This window comes from Drosophila hydei, unplaced genomic scaffold (assembly GCF_003285905.1).
Source record: "Drosophila hydei strain 15085-1641.00,03,60 unplaced genomic scaffold, DhydRS2 tig00000149-arrow-pilon, whole genome shotgun sequence".
Classification (NCBI taxonomy): Eukaryota; Metazoa; Arthropoda; class Insecta; order Diptera; family Drosophilidae; genus Drosophila; species Drosophila hydei.
The window spans coordinates 1,207,333-1,223,544 of record NW_022045678.1 but is presented as its reverse complement, the minus strand read 5'-3'; the positions used below and the strand labels follow the sequence as shown (position 1 = coordinate 1,223,544).

General features: G+C 37.9%; 3 protein-coding genes across 4 annotated transcripts; 1 reads left to right on the top strand and 2 right to left on the bottom strand.

Moving 5' to 3' along the window:
• The first annotated feature begins 383 nt into the window (after window positions 1-383).
• Window positions 384-9,035, top strand: LOC111602346 (profilin). 2 transcript variants are annotated; one of them, XM_023319357.2, is made up of 4 exons: window positions 384-469; window positions 1,662-1,994; window positions 5,651-5,822; window positions 8,342-9,035. In XM_023319357.2, exons 2-4 carry the CDS (start codon window positions 1,884-1,886, stop codon window positions 8,437-8,439), a joined length of 381 nt encoding a protein of 126 aa, XP_023175125.1. In that variant the 5' UTR covers window positions 384-469; window positions 1,662-1,883; the 3' UTR covers window positions 8,440-9,035. The 2 variants fall into 2 exon arrangements, with proteins under 2 accessions (XP_023175125.1, XP_023175126.1); XM_023319358.2 differs by lacking the exon at window positions 384-469 and adding an exon at window positions 1,305-1,385.
• Window positions 9,036-11,943: 2,908 nt separating this feature from the next.
• Window positions 11,944-13,206, bottom strand: LOC111602205 (mitochondrial uncoupling protein 4C). The gene has a single exon (XM_023319175.2). It carries the CDS (start codon window positions 13,117-13,119, stop codon window positions 12,115-12,117), a length of 1,005 nt encoding a protein of 334 aa, XP_023174943.1. The 5' UTR covers window positions 13,120-13,206; the 3' UTR covers window positions 11,944-12,114.
• Window positions 13,148-15,070, bottom strand: LOC111602204 (mitochondrial uncoupling protein 4C). The gene is made up of 2 exons (XM_023319174.2): window positions 14,293-15,070; window positions 13,148-13,588 (listed from the first exon to the last, which is right to left on the bottom strand). The coding sequence occupies exons 1-2, from the start codon at window positions 14,951-14,953 to the stop codon at window positions 13,233-13,235; spliced, it is 1,017 nt and encodes a 338-aa protein (XP_023174942.1). The 5' UTR covers window positions 14,954-15,070; the 3' UTR covers window positions 13,148-13,232.
• Between the last annotated feature and the right edge of the window lie 1,142 nt (window positions 15,071-16,212).

Sequence of the window (16,212 nt, the reverse complement as noted above, 5' to 3'; positions counted from 1 at the left end):
GGCATTAGTGCTGCCATTCGATGAAAATCAATCTATATTGATTTAAGAAAATGTATTTTTTGTAATTTTCTGGATGAAAATAAAACATTTTTAATAAAAATGTTCAAGGGATAATTTTGATTGAGTGAAGTTGTTTGTTATCGAATAGCAGTATTTTTCAGTTTGTATATTGGTATTTATAAAGATCTAGTTACTTGAAATTAAAGTAAGGAATATAAACTAATACTGTTTTAATAGTAGTATGTCTTCCCTTATAAACGGCTTTAAATACCAATAATATATAATACGCCTAGGTTACACAATTATGCCAAGTCGCTTGCTTATTATTCAAATTCTCAATAGATCGAATATAAATACATCGTATATTCCAATTGCGTTATGAAAATATCGATTTAATGATGCTATCGATGTTTCTGGTTACCTACAGTCAGTCTAATTTCATCGCCGCATCGCACAGCGTGTGAAAAGTGTGAGTTAGCTTTGAATTTTAAGAAAATAAGCGTATTAATTGCAAATTACTTAATGTGTGCAAATATTAATAATTGTTTGTGTGGCCAGCAGTCGTAGTTACAACAATAATGTAAGCAGCGAGGCGTAGTTTCAATAAAATGTCAAGTTACAAATGAAAGGCCGACTCACTCGCACGCATATACTTACATATATGCGTATATTCGCCGACGGCGTTGGCTGTGCGCATATGTATATACACACATATATAGGTGTATGTATATAAGTGTGCAAAAAGAAGTGAAAAAGTTAAGCAGCCGGTCGGTGTCTTGCTGTCATTGCAAGTAAAGTCTTGTCAAAAATTGGTTTCTGGCCTTGTGATCTTGTTTTTTCGGCGAGCTTTTTGTTGAGTAGAATTTGCCGAAGATATAGATAAATATAAGATTTGTTTGTACATATACTTAAAGATGTACATTTTTAAATTTAAAAAATCTATTTTTAATTTATGATTGACCATCGTCGTTGTCTACTTTTCGACCGGCCAGAAAAACGCTCAAGCTGCGCCAGAAAAGGCCGATTCATAACACACATACACACACATATATCCATGCTCTCTTAGAAACAGGCAAGGAGACTTGAGACTGTTGAGTCATCGCCTGCTCTCACTCACTCATTTGCATTGCGCGACCGGCGATTTATAACGGCCATATATGCCATTTCACTCGCACACAAACTCCAGCGCACAGTTTTTGGCATTGCACTCATCGAGTGAATCGGTGGGTGAGTGCCTAGCGTCGGCGGCAGCTGTGACTCACGCGCGCTCTGAGTGGGTTTTTTCTTCTCAATTTTCCATGCTTGGAGCCACTAAACAACATTTTGCATTCAATCGTTTTTGTCATTCTGTGCAAGTCGGACGTGTTGGGGGCTGCTGCTGCTATGTACGTTTTACTCTCTGCTCATAGTGTGCTTGTGTGTGCTATCTCTCGTTGGATGTGTTAGTGTGTGTGCGTTTTTTTGAAGAAACAGCAAATTTAAAAACAAAAAAGAAAGAAGTATGCACTGCTTTTCGAGTCTCATAGTAAAAATCGACTGTTGCGACGCACAAACAAAAAAGCGAAAATTTTCAGATTTTTATATAAAGGAATAAAGTTTTAAATCGCCAAATTATCGTTAATTTCACCTTATATTCTATTTTCTACCCTCTCTCATTGCAGTTTAAATAAGTTTCCTTAAACAAATTACGTAGAAAATCCACGATTTTCTCACTCTCGCTTAACTAAATTTTTTAGTGGCGTGAAAAGTGTGTAACAACAACAGCAGCAATAACAACAAGAAATTGAAACAAGCAACGCGTGTGTAAAATACAACAAATACATAAATACCTATTTAATAGTTTTTAACCACCACCACAACAAATACAACAACAAACTACAATCATGAGCTGGCAAGATTATGTCGATAACCAACTTTTGGCCTCGCAGTGCGTTAACAAGGCGTGCATTGCCGGACACGATGGCAACATTTGGGCGCAGTCTAGCGGCTTTGAGGTGAGTAGCGTTAATCCAGTTCACCAATCTTGCCCAGAAATTTGTCGTCGGCGTTTCGACACTGAAACTTTTTTACCAAGTTCAAGGGTGTGACCAACAACAGTGTATCCTCACACATATACGTACACATGCACAGCAGCACCCACTCACACAAAGAGAGCGCAATAGTGTTAGGGAAAAGTATATACCCCAGGAGGACTTTTTCGTCAACTGGTCCAGAGCCATGAATTTCAGTAGCGAACAAACATTTGTAATGTTTGTTTTAATGGTGACATTGGCATGCGGCTTTGGAAATTAACAAACTTAAAAATGTGTTCTTTTTTTTCTATGTATATTGATAAACTAAATTTATAGTATGTAAATTGAAAGTATCAAAATAAGTTGAATATTTGTCTTTTTACAAGCATTATTAAATGTTTGGATGAGGTATTAACTTCAGTAAGTTTAGTATGTTTCAGTTTTCTACTGGGGTTTTAATGCTTTTTTACTGTTCGTCCGCCATTTGTACTTTTATTTCGTTTGATAAAGCAACTCCCACCCTGTATGGGTGTGCACCCCCTGCAAGAGCTCTCTCTTGCAATCTCTCTCTTTCTCTCTCTCTCTCTCTCTCTTTAGCTATCGCCAATACAGCCGATTGCGCAGCTCTCCACTGCTCAGCCTCTCAACCGTCTGTCTCGGTCACCCACATTAACAAACGCAAAACTTAAAAAAAAATCGTGAGTGCCTGTAAAACTGTTGTACTGTGGATGTCAAACTGACTGATAACGAACTAGCCGAGATGCTGTCGCAGAGTTTCATTATTTATAGCACAATTAGGCCCAGCTGGACAAATTGGTTGGTTGTTGTGCATAATCTATAGCAAAAAAAAGTTCGATTAGTTTGTGACTCATCTAAAAAGAAATATGCTCAGGTGGATTAGTCACTCAATTGAGTGCTGAGCCAAAGATGATTCGTCATTTGGAGTGCAGTTGATGAAAGGTGTTTGCTTGCACTAACTGAGCGCAGCCTTTGTCTGTGAATATAAATATATATATATATATATGTGTGTATATATACGTGTGTATGTGTGTGTGCGTGAGTAATTTTTCATAGCGGGTTGGCCGGCACCCAGCCCGAGTATCTTGTGCACTTTTCAACACTGACGTGATAGCGCTGCGCTGTTTATCCCCTGCGCGCACTCTTTTTTCCACTGAGCTCTTGTTAACGGAAGATGGAGTATAAATAGAGAGGGGAGAAACACAGAGAGAGAGAGAGAGAGAGACATTGCCCTTTTACGCGGCTCACCGTTCGCCGCATATCATAAAATAACTAACCGGCCTTATTTGCTCTTATCAACAGACATGCACAGGCAAAGCACTTCACTCAATAGATTGATGTGCATATGTGTGCGTTTATTATCTTTGTTTCCTCTGTTAGCAATTTTTTATCACTAAAAATAATGAAAAAAAAAGAAACTAAACGCGCAAGTTTCGAGTTGATTGGAAGAGAAACGAAAGAAGAAATGTATCTCAAAAAAAACGCAGCGACCGCAGTGCCGCGTCATCAGCGTCTACGTTTTTATATGCGAGCCACGTTTTCGCATTTACTTTATATGTACGACTGTATGTGTGTGAGTGAGTTTGTGCAACTTCCTGCTGACTCCTCATACTTTATCCTTTGTTTGTACGTCTGTTGCGTGCCCCATTCATGCTTGTTTTTTTTTTTCTTTTTTCATTCTTCTCTTTCTTTACCAGGGGTGGGGCCTTGGGACACTCCCCTACGCTTTGTTTGTAAAACATTTTTTTCCGCGAATAATATCGATAATTCTTTCATCGATTTCGATAATTTATGGGTCCACACAAATTTACATATGCCAAAGAAATTAAGTTTTATTTTAACTAGTTCCGTGCACTGATCAAATTATGTGTTTCTGCACAGGGAAAATAGCAATTGTTAAAGAAAAGTAAATACAATTTCTTAAGCCTTGAAATGGGTAAAAGTGATACTTCTTTTTATAAATATTTGAATTGCCAACATCATCATCATAAGCAGCAGCAGAAACAACCTTCGTTTTTTGGCCATTTGTTGTGCTTGCAATTCTCCACACGGTTTCGCGTACATCCATGAATCTCACTTTCATTTTGTGGTTGGCCTCCGTTCGATGTTATGTATTTGACTCTTTTCTTTGTTGGTCGTTTTTTATTATTTATTTTTATTTAATTTGTGGCTTATTGCTTTCTCAGTTACTTACTATGTTCGTCTGGCTGAGTTACCTACATTTGTACCTAAAATGGTTTGATTTGTAATATTTTGATCGTGATTCATCGTTAAAATTTTAGTTATTTGAATTAGTATCAGCTGCTGTATGGTATTGCCAGACTGTTTTTTATTATTATATACATATGCTTGTGTGCGTGTGTGGTAGTGAGTGATTTTCGAGCCAAAAGTTCTTGACTCTTATCAATAACGCCTTTTTACTTATTATACTTTGGTTTTTAATTTCGTTATATACATATATGCACAAATGGATTGTGCCATAAAAACCGGCTGTTACAAGTACAAATATATGTATTATTTGTTCATTGCACTTTAAAAAACAAAACTGCGTTTGGAAAAAGTTGTTTTTTTTTTTGCTAGACATTAGCAAAAAAGCACGCGGCGTAATTTTTTTTATTTGTGGTCGTTGCCTTTTCTATTATTTGTGTGCATTTCTTAAATTAATTGAGTGATTTTGATTAATTTATTGAACATTTTTGGCATACCTACCGCTTTGTTTGCAAAACCGGCTTTATGGTGTTAGCGGTCTCTTTCTCTCTCTGTATCTCTCTCTTTCTCTCTGTATCTTACTCACTCAGACACACATACACTCGGACTTTTACGCTCGCATTGGAAACTTCTAGAAAGGTTTTTTCGACAATATTCTCTCTTCGGTCGCGCATTCTCCCCTCGAGTGTCATTAACATATTTGCCGCATGGGCCGCAACGAGTTAACTAATGACTAATTATTAATCATGTCGTATCTATTGAAATCTATTAATTTGTTCGCGAACTTTTCTGGCGCTTGGTAACGCATAAAAATATTAAGAAGTGTGGGAGAGTAAGAGAGAATATTGCAAACTTTTTGTCCTGCAAATAATGTTAATAAAATTTTGCGTGGGGCATGGCAACTCTGCCCTTTGCAAGTGTTGGCAAACTAGTTTTTGCTTATTACAACTACAAAATCAAGGCAAATGGTCAGCCGTTCCTTTCATCTTGTTGTTGCTGCTGCTGCTGCAGCAGCGGCGTGTATCGTATTTTGTTAATGAGATGGTGGACGTCGCCGTCGTCGTCATCTTCATTTTATGGGTGGTGTATGTAGGCAGTGGTGGGTTTTTTTTGCTCTCTCTCGCTCCCTCATATTGGGCTTTAGCCTGTTTGAGTGGGCTGTTGCTGATTACAAAATGAATGTGTTTTAAGCTGGCACACGACTCACTCTCTGATACTGTTTCTTTGTAAGAACACATATTAAACTTGTATTTGCACGCACGGCAACGCAGGATGCATAAATTTATAAAATTTATGGTACATGTGCGTGCCTCATGCCTCTTGCAGGGTATCCAAATGTAATTGACTATATATTTATAATATTTTTGCTCATTCTAAAATTTCCATTTCATTTTGCTTTTCTCTCTATACAGGTCACAAAGGAGGAGCTGGCCAAATTGATAAGCGGCTTTGATCAACAAGACCTGCTTACCAGCAACGGCGTGACATTAGCCGGCCAACGGTACATTTACCTCTCAGGCACAGATCGCGTGGTGCGCGCAAAACTGGGCAGAAGCGGTGTGCACTGCATGAAGACGACACAAGGTGAGTAAAAAGCGAGGAAAATAAAGTCAGAGTTGCCAACTGTTTTTGCACACAAGTAATAAGCTGTCGACTATATGTGGTACTTTTTTTTTTAGACTTTTTTATTTTGGGGAATATGCCAGAAACGATAACATGAACAGAACGCATGGGCTATAATCGTTGACAGTTTACCACTGTTATCATTAGCTTTTTGCTCATTTTTTGCAATACCTTTAGTTTTTTGCTGCGTGTGTGTTTGAATAATGTATAGGTGCAAAGCATATAATCTCAAGATAAGTGTTTTGACTTTGCCAGTAGCTGTAAGAATGTTGATAAGTGAAAAACATATAACATCCAGAGCAGTAGAGTCAATGATTTACATCTGTATAAAATGTGCAGTTAATGTGCTTCATAGTGTGCCACGTAACAACAACAATAAACGTAACGAGCTGTAAATTATAGGCAATCATTACGTGCCTCTGCAGTTTGTTGCTCCATTTTTCCGGTCAACTGGTGGCACCTCCTGTTATACACACACACACACACATGCACGAATACATTCATAGATAAACTCACACACACACGTACGCGCATATACATTCACACACACACGTACATTCATACATACACTCAAATGCTCTCGAATAGCTGGTAAAATCAAATGGAGCACCGTTTCGTTTTTCACTCATATTTTTTTTTGCTTTACACCTTGTGCCCAAAATGCTTTTTCGATGTCGTGAAAACTGTAGAAAGCAGCTGTCTAATAATATATGTATGTGTGTCTGATCATGTGTGTGAGTGCCATGAAACTAAATTTGTTTTTGCAGCTTTTTTGCCGACGGTTCAGCAGCAGCGTCGTCTTCCATATTTGTCTAGTTTGATTTATGTGTTTGTGTGTTTGTGAATGCGTACATATACATCTATTTTTTTGCGGCAACTGTTGCGCGGCGTCGCAGTCTGCTGCCCGCTGCAGCAGCCGCCGCAAATCTCAAGGTTATTGCCATAATCCATTTCAAGTGCAAATGTTGCACAGAATAAGCCGCAAAAGCAGCAGCAAAAGCGCCAAAGCAAGCGAGTAGCATATAAATGGAAATAGGCAAAAAAAAAATAGGCATAAAATGGCAAAACTGGTCGCTCTCCCATTCTCTGACTGTCTCGCTTGCGTTGACCTAGCGGACTGTTATGTGTGTGCGTTTGCATGTTGGCGCCTGGATTAGTCTCTTTGGCCACTTGCTTTGTCTTTATTTGGCATTAAATTTGAGCTCTTCGAGGCTGGTCTTTGTTGGCACTTGAACAGCTGATCGCACAAAGCTTACTATCGATTAAATTACCGAGCAATGTATTTACCGCAAATTACACGCTGCTCAAATGGCCATCGCATTAACATTGTCTATGTATGCGTGTATACATGTATGTGTATGTGTGCTTTGGCAATTAAAATGCGCGTATAACAGCGTTTAAACTGTAATACAACTTGATATGCTTGTTTAATATAGCAACAAGTAGTACGCTTCAAATGTTTCAAGGCATGCGGCGCAAAATTTGTGTAATTAAATATGAAATGAAATTTTATATTAGCATTCTGTTCGCTATCAGGCAAACAAGGCACATTAACAGCTTTTTATCGCAATCATCAGCTATCGATTGCCATTATTGCCCGCTCTGGTGTGGGTGTTGCTAGCATGTTGTGCAGGAGGGCGCTACAAGTGCGCGCATGTGTGTGTGAGTTTGCCTGGCTGTGTTTGTATGCTTGTCTTTGTCTCGTTTGCTTGCTCTCTTCTTCGTCGCGACATGACACTTAACTTTTGGTTTATTGACCCCAGTTGGAAATTTGGTTGGCTTTGATTTGATTTGCTTGGAGCGTCAATCAATTGGGTTAACAACAATTTGCTGCACAATTGATTAATGTAGTAAGCCGGCGACCCAGCCGGTCAGCCACTCGGCTATTCAGCCTGCCACAAGCATCCACTTGACTTCGATTTGAGGCGCGATTCGTTTACATTTCATCAGTATTTCAATGTTTGTTGCCGACTGTTTGGCAGCTTGGAAGAATTGTCATTCAATATTGTTGTGGCCGGTCTGTCCGGTTTTCACCTGGTCTACAGTCTTACTCTATCTCTCTTTCTCTGCTCTCCACGCTGTTTTATTGAGCGTTTTATTCATAATTTTCTTGCTGATGATGTTGTGTTAAATACAGTTAGTTCTTGTTTCTCTATTGCTGCTGATGTCTTGTGCTTTCTCTATTTCATTCGTTTCTGTGTGCTGTATTGTCAACCGGATAAGCGGCTGACGATGTTTGTATGAGAGTGCATGTGTATGTGCGTGTGTGTGAGTATAATTATGTAGCCATGTTGAAATAGCTAAAGAGATTTCTACTAATGATTAGATTGAATGTTTAGTATAGAATGTTCATTGGCATATTTGGCCAGGGTTAATAATGCCTTGTGCTATCGATAGCATTGCTGGGGTGGGTCTAGTTGCCAGCTATCATATCTATGTATTTATTAATTTTCCATATTATTTTTCTTTCATTCTTGCAGCCGTCATTGTTTCCATCTATGAGGATCCTGTGCAGCCCCAGCAGGCCGCTTCTGTGGTGGAGAAACTTGGAGATTATCTGATTACTTGCGGGTACTAGAAAATAAATGAAAAAAAAAATATATAAAAGCAACAATTCAACACCATCAACACCAACCTACACAAACAACAACAACAACAGCAGCAACAAAAAAACATCAAATTCGCTAAGAAACCGTAAATGAACTAAATAACTAAAAAAAAGAAGAAAAAAGTAATTATTAATATTTAAATTTATGAGAAATGCCAAGAAAAAAAATATATTTTTAAGGTAATTGTGGTCAAACAGATCTGAAACTTGCAAAAAAAACAATGTCAAAGAATGTTTATAAACCATCCACAGCATCAACATCTTAATTACCGAAAAACGCCTACAACAAAATTATAAAATTCTGCATTACTATATTTAAACATTTTTTGGTTCATACGATAAAAATAATAATAAAAAAAAAAAAACAAAAAAAAAACAAAGAAAATCTTACAGTCAACATAAGCTAAAAGAAAAACGTATTGGAAAGCATTTTGTAAGCAAGACAAGAATAAGAAGAAGAAAAAGAAGTAGATAAAGAAGAAGAAACAGAAGAAGAAGCAACAAACGCAAAGCAACGCAGGCAAATTTTTGAATACTTTTTTGTACAGCAGTTTAGTACACAAATATATATACACCGATCTAAAAACATACACAGACTAATTGAGAGTGAGTGAGAAAGAGATAGAGATAGAGGAGGGGGGAGGTTATTGAGAAACAGAATAAGGAAAAGAGAAAGAAAGAACGATAAGTCAAGTCAGTCAAGCAGCAGCGAACATACATACACACACACAGACACAGATAAATACCAACCAATATAAATGAATTATAAATATATATATATATATATATATATATTTATATATGTAAACTATTTGGAGAACCATGAAGCTCTATTTTTATGGTGCAGGGAAAATACAGACACATACAAAAAGAAAACAAAATAAATAAGCAGCCGCGCAGTGGGTTAGGCAATTTTTTATACCAGAGAACTTTGAGAATATTTGTGTAATATTTAAAGACGAAACAAAAAAGTGAGAACTAAACAAAACTAAAACAAAAAAGAATAAACATTCTTTTAGCCATATTTGAAGTCTATGCTCATCATTGGGGAGTTTTAGTGAAGGAGTGAAAAAGAAGAAGCAGATTCCAACAACAACAACAACACGCACACATATTCCGTTTTCCAAACCGTCTCATCTAGCCATACATATATACATATACATACATATAAACGTACATGCATACAAACATACATACATACATATATATTTGGACACTTGCGCCATTTGCTCTCTCTGTATGCGCTTTTCATGTTTGTAATTTTGCAATATTCATTAAAAAAAACAAAAAAAAAAGAAAACGTTAAAACGTACCATACCATACACATTTATCGATAAGCGATAAACGGCAAATGACGCGTAATTCGAACGCTGTGCAACACTGTCCGCCGCTGCCGCCAGCCTTTGATTTTGATTGCCAGCGCTTTACAGGATCTTTGCTGAAGCAACAACGGAGGAATCAAGAATTTGGCAATTCAGTTTTGCCATTAACACACATTAACATGCATGCAAATAATAATGAAAGTAAAATCAAATCAAATATACAAAAAAAGGAAACATTTAAAAACTACTTAAATCATACATAAATAAATGGCTTTTTATGTTAGTTAAACAAAAGTCCCAACATTTTCCAACATTTTGTCCCCATCATTTCTTTTTCTCCATAAAAGCGTCAAAATTCATCAGAAATTAAAGCAAAAAAAAAATGAATGCATAAATATTAAATATATAATATGAAAAATTAAAAAAAAAATGCAAAAAAAAAGGAAATGAAAAACCATATATAATACGATACTTTAATACTATTGAAATAAAAAACGGAACATGGGAAAAATCCTGTTCATAAAAATGATACAAAACAGTGTTTTTTTTTTTAATTTATAAAAGGTAGTTGGGTCGCTGCACTATGGGCTAAATGAGTGCTTCTTTGGGCATAATTAAATTTGGAATTTTTTATTTTTTAATATGCTTAATGTGTTCAACATCTCAATAAAAGTTGCATCAACTGAAAAAGATATTTTTATTACTGAAATTATTGAGAATTTAGTCAGAATTGGATTCTCTTCTGCTATCAACAATAAAGCAGAGTTGCAAAAAATAGCAAAAAAATTTTGGATCTCATCTATTTGGACTACTTACGTATATAATAAATAATAAATTCTCGCAAAAGCGTTCTATCAATATTTCGACTTTATGCCGATAAAACGCGCTTTTCACCCATAGTCCATTGGCTTGGCTTTCGCGTCAAAGATTGCGAATCGATAGTTCAATGAACTCGCTGCTATCAGTGGAAAGCAATCTTTAAGCTTTATTTTGTTGAGTGTTCTCCGTGGAATCGATCTACTGTATTTTAAAACAAAATGTCTGACGCAATTGCGCAAGTATTTTGCAGAAATAATATGCATAAAAATATAGAAATATGTTTGCATATATTTGAATATTTTCTTTTTTATGTACATGTTCTGGCGGCAGCTGCCTTGCGCCTCAGCAATTGACATTTTCAGCATTTTTCTTTTGAGTTTTCTTCTTTTTTTTTCAGTCTTCGTGGCCCGCAACATTGACCCAAATTAGAAATTCTTCGCACATCTTTTTTCGCCACTTTCGCTTTTGGATGAATTTCTTTTTTTCACGCTTTTTTTTATCGATTGCACAATTAATCAAGACATATTATTAGCTATTTTTACCCGACTGGCTGGGTCTGACGATGTTTTTTTACCCATAGCATTTTGTGACTCGTGTTTGTCGCTTTGTTTTTGTTTTATAGCTCTAACGGCAGCTAGAAATCAAGACAAGCATTAATTCATTTAATAAAATATGCTAATTTTTTTTTATTTAAATGCCATTTGTAATACGTTACGTTTTGAATGAGCCTCAATAAAAAATAAAGCTGACTCGGCCTCGCATTTTTTTTTTTTGTGATTTATTTAAGCTTGGAATTCAAATTTTAATTTATAGACACGTGCATATAATTTTTTGCAGTGTTTTCTCTCCCATCCGAGCTGTCATTTAACTTAAATTTGCAAACTTAAATAAAATAAAGCTGGCTCATATTTTAACTTGAATTACTAAACATTTTAAATTTATTTAATAATTAAAATTATGTTTGGCTTTTTAATTAAAAAATCGAATTCACAAATTAATTTTACGGTGTATTGAAATTTTCTGATTTTTTTTCATTCGTCGAATTCCGAATTCCGTTGCCGATAAAAGTTGATATGTTGACGTTCTCGTTTAAGTGTAACTTGAATGCCACAATAGATGTATTCATGTAATGAATATTCAAATTTTGTTTATACGTATATAATACTGGAAACACATGGCAGGGTATCTGCTAGTCGTGCAGCACAGTCAGTTTTCGTATGGGTAACATCGAGATTACTTGTACGATGTGATCGGGAAATACAATTCTTCCTTTTCTTATGATGTGGCTTGACTAATTATAAAAACTATTTCACTTGCAGTTGAGCCAAACTTATATATAAATATATATATATATATATATGTGCAGGCGTGTCAAATTGGAACAATTGCGAGATCTTAAAATAGAAATTGGCACATAGAAAATATGACATGTTAAAAACGATCACTTCACAATTTGAGGATACTTGAACTCTGAATTTTGGATAACAAGATGATTTGTTGAGTATTAGAAACCAGTTTGTCCTTCTAAGACGCGCAACTGCTCCACGGATAGCCAAAAGAGGACCGACCAGGGCCCCAACCTTAGCCAGCAGGGAATTAGCCCTTTGTAGAGATTGAAGAAGCCCTCCTCTCTTAATAATTTCACCACACAGTCAAGCGAGTTTTTGTAGTAAAGTCCTTTGCCCTTTTCATCCGTGGGCTGGTTCATCATGCGCGACTTGATAACATCCGCAGGATTGCTGAGCACACTGGCCACTAGTCCGGCGACCATTGATGACGCAAAGCGCAGGGCTATACCTTCGTGCATTCCCAAATGTTTCTTCAGGTTGCGTTTGCACAGATCGTAGGCGCCAACGTCTCCGGCAGTCATGAGGCAGGCACGCATGCAGCTGGGAACGACGCCGCGCCACATGCCGACCACACCGGACTTCCTGTAGATGCTGTTCAGCACATTGGGAAAGCTGGTGCTGCGCGGCGACAGGCCCAACAGTTTGCGCCTGCCCTCCATTTGCATGCGTACCTTGGCTATGTCGAAGGGATTGGCCAATGCTTGGGCCACACATCCGGCTGCACTGCCACAGAGGAAGGCGTGATGTATGCGTATGCACTCCTGTTGATTCGTATCGACATAGATGTATCGTCGGCGAAATATATCGTAGAGCATTACGCGCATCGAATTGAATATGAAATTCCGTAGAACCATTGCCGAGAATCCAGAGTACAAGGCCTTCGGGCCCTCCTCAGTCGCAATTCCATAGAGTGTCCTAAACATCTTGCGGTGCTTGCCCCCCGTCTTCTTCTGCTCCTCGCCATACACTTGCATCCGCGTCTTGCCCACATCCAAGGAATACATACATCCCTCCGCAATGTTGGCGCCAATGAAAGTGTTGATATAGAGCATGAATAGGTTTTTCAAATTGATCTCCTCCTGGGAATTGGCTACGAGCTTTGGAGTTGGTGGCGTCGCCGAGGCCTTCAAGTTCCAGTAATCAATGTCATCTCCTTTCATTGTTTATATAATTTGAAAATGATACTTTATTGAAATCAAACGACAAAATAAAACTAATTTTGACATTAGTAACTTTTAACACGACTGTGTGCCCGTGGCACACTAATTTAGTACTAATATCCTTCGTCACCACGGAATCTACGAATTTGTTCAAAGGATGTCCAAAAGATTAATGTCCATGGACCTATGCGCAACCAGTAGGGAAAAAAGCCTTTGTACATGGCAAAGGCACCTTCTTTCTGGATCAGCTTTCGGAAACAATCTATAGTACCTGTGTAATGTATTCCTCGTCCGTTCTCATCGATTGGCTGATTCATGATTCTCGACTTGACTACGTCCATTGGTGTGCTAAGCACGGCGCACGCGAAACCGGCTATCATTGCACCCATAAACTGAACCCGTCGATCATCTGGCAATTCAAAAAGAGCCATCATTTTCCGTTTACTGAGATCGTAGAAGCTAATGTCGCCTGAAAAGTAAAAGGTAAAGGTAATGGTAATGGAAAAGGTACATTAGATATAGGCAAGGAGAAGAGCTTTAGTCGAGACAGCTCGACTGGGAGACACCCTGAGCTCGGCGAAGCGATGATGCACCAATCACTACACATACATAGCAAATACACTTGCCTATATACACACATACACAGATTTACTCTCACGCATAAGCCCGCGCTCTGCTTACTGCGGCTGTGTTTGTTCAGCCTACTACACATGCACACACACATACACACTTGGGCGCTCTGCAGCCGCTGCGCTTGGGCAGCAAACAATACACGCACACACACACGCATGCGCTCTGCTTACTGCGCAGTTGTTCGGTTGCGTCTACTACACATGCACTCACATACACACGCTTTACAGCAGCTGCGTTTGGACAGCAACCAATACAAGCACACACGCGCTCTGCTTAATGTACATTTGACGTTCGGCTGCGCTTAGGCAGCCTTCTACACATACAAACACACATGCTCACACATACACACTTACACAGTCGGGTCAGTCGTGGCTTAAATATTTGAATATTTGATTTAAAGACAGGGAATACCCTTAGTATTTCTACACACATAGATATTAGATATGCCCAAACTTTCGACTGATCATCGATAACCGCTACATTTTTGGCATAGCTCATGGAGTTTTTAATTCTCCTGCTTTTGCACCTGCTGCTACTTACCGAGGGTCACAAGCGATGCTCGCAGAGCATTTGGAACACATCCCTTCCAAAGGCCTCTTATACCACCCTTTCTGTAGAAGGATATTAGAGCCTGTGGAACATTGTTGACTCGTGGCGGTTCCCCCAATAAGCGTCGGCTGCTCTCCATTTGCATTTGCACCTTGACCAGGTCGGCGGGAGAGGAAATAAAATTTGCAAGTCCACCTGAGAACATGCCAGCAAAGGCACTGCGCAAAAATGTCAGCTTGGGCTTGCCGTCCCGATCCTGTATGATCAATGCATCACGCAATGTATCATAGAAATACATCTTCATGCCCGTAAATAGCGAGTGGCGAAAGTACATGGCTGAAAGACCGCCGTAGACATGTAGTATGCCTTCATTGCGGACGATGCCTATCGCAGTGCCAAGCGTGCTAACCTTCTTCAAATTCGAATACGTCTTGCTTGCCTTCTCGCCCTGAATGTGCATTCGGGTCTTCATTAAATCCATCGGATAACAGACTAACTCGGGAATCCATGCTGACACCACCGACGTTATGTAGAGCTCCAAAAAGGGAGTTCTAACATTGGTGGATACAAACGTTAGGCCATGTTGCGGAACTGACATGTGGTCTTGGGACCTGCTTTCATTTGGATATTTCGACAACGGTTTATCATTCATTTTTAAATAACGTAATATAAAAATTAATAACTAAAACTAAAATTTCTCTGTATGTGTGCTCAATCAAATATATGTTAGGCATACTGAAAATTTAAAATAAAAATCGGACAAGCAGCTTTACAAAATTACTTTGGTTTTAAAATCCAATATTTCTCATGTACGTACATGATAACTAACTAAGGGGAATATCTGTTGAGTTGTTCTGTCTGAATTTAGAGATTATTTTTGTATTGGGTATCTTCACTGTTCCGAATTTCTTCTTAAAGAAATTAAAAAATACATATTCAAAAAGATTTCGTAAGATTCCATAGATCTCTTAACGAGTTGCAGAAATTTAAGTTTACCAGCAAAGGGAAGTTTTCTCTTTGATGATTGTGATACTTTCAGAGTACAAAGCAACCATCACCAGAGAAAGCGTCTGAAGAGAGTGAAAGTGGGTGGCAGCCGCAGGTCTCCGTATAATGATTTATATAGAGTCCGGAAGTAACGATTTTTCACTGAAAATTGTAAATTGTTGCAAAAAATATTATGAAATGCAGAACATATAAATTGTAAATTTATTCAGATAATTGCACATTTGTTTAACTTAAAATTGGTTCATATCTATAAATTGGTTCATATTCAGCCAGCTAGACTTAGGAGTATGCACTAGAGTATATCCTTTACTGCGCCAATTTGCGTGTCAGCAAAAAGCGGACTGAAGAGAGAGTTATCCAAAGAGTGGGCAATGCGGTGGTTGCTGATGCTTTAGATCCTGTTATTATTTTGTTATGCTGTATTACTTGCAAAGAGAGACATACAGAGAGTTTATTCATGCACATCATCTGTAGCTTGCGCTTACGTTAATGCGCTGATGCTTTTGATCCCGTTACCTCATGCAGAGAACACTCCGACAAGGAGCGTGCCTGTCAATGGCGTGAGAGAGCGAGTAAGATATGTAAGTTGGATTAGTGTTTACACCAACTCGGTGAAAAAAGACTGTGCATGTATGCATCTTTGATCGACCATCGTGTGTACTCGTTATTTCTACTGTTCATCTTTCAAAGTAAAAATTTGAAATTAAAGTTCAAATTCAGTGTGTCAATGTGCACACATCTTATTAACAAATCTACATGTATACATATGTATGCATGTTTGTACATAGTACATTTTTTTTTTGCTGCAGAGCTTTTTCAAAATGGCGCATATTTGCATTTGCATTTGCCGCTTAATACGTTGAAGGTGGAGAGAGCATGAATATAAGAGAGTTATTCAAAGCT

What these genes read in the sequence shown, in the direction of transcription:
- LOC111602346 (XM_023319357.2), top strand. Translation starts at nt 1,884, where the DNA reads ATGAGCTGGCAAGATTATGTCGATAACCAACTTTTGGCCTCGCAGTGC. An exon ending in CGCAGTCTAGCGGCTTTGAG is followed by an intron (nt 1,995 to 5,650) that starts GTGAGTAGCGTT and finishes CTCTCTATACAG; the next exon opens with GTCACAAAGGAGGAGCTGGC. An exon ending in CTGCATGAAGACGACACAAG is followed by an intron (nt 5,823 to 8,341) that starts GTGAGTAAAAAG and finishes TCATTCTTGCAG; the next exon opens with CCGTCATTGTTTCCATCTAT.
- LOC111602205 (XM_023319175.2), bottom strand. Translation starts at nt 13,119, where the DNA reads ATGAAAGGAGATGACATTGATTACTGGAACTTGAAGGCCTCGGCGACG.
- LOC111602204 (XM_023319174.2), bottom strand. Translation starts at nt 14,953, where the DNA reads ATGAATGATAAACCGTTGTCGAAATATCCAAATGAAAGCAGGTCCCAA. An exon ending in AGCATCGCTTGTGACCCTCG is followed by an intron (nt 13,589 to 14,292) that starts GTAAGTAGCAGC and finishes TTTACTTTTCAG; the next exon opens with GCGACATTAGCTTCTACGAT.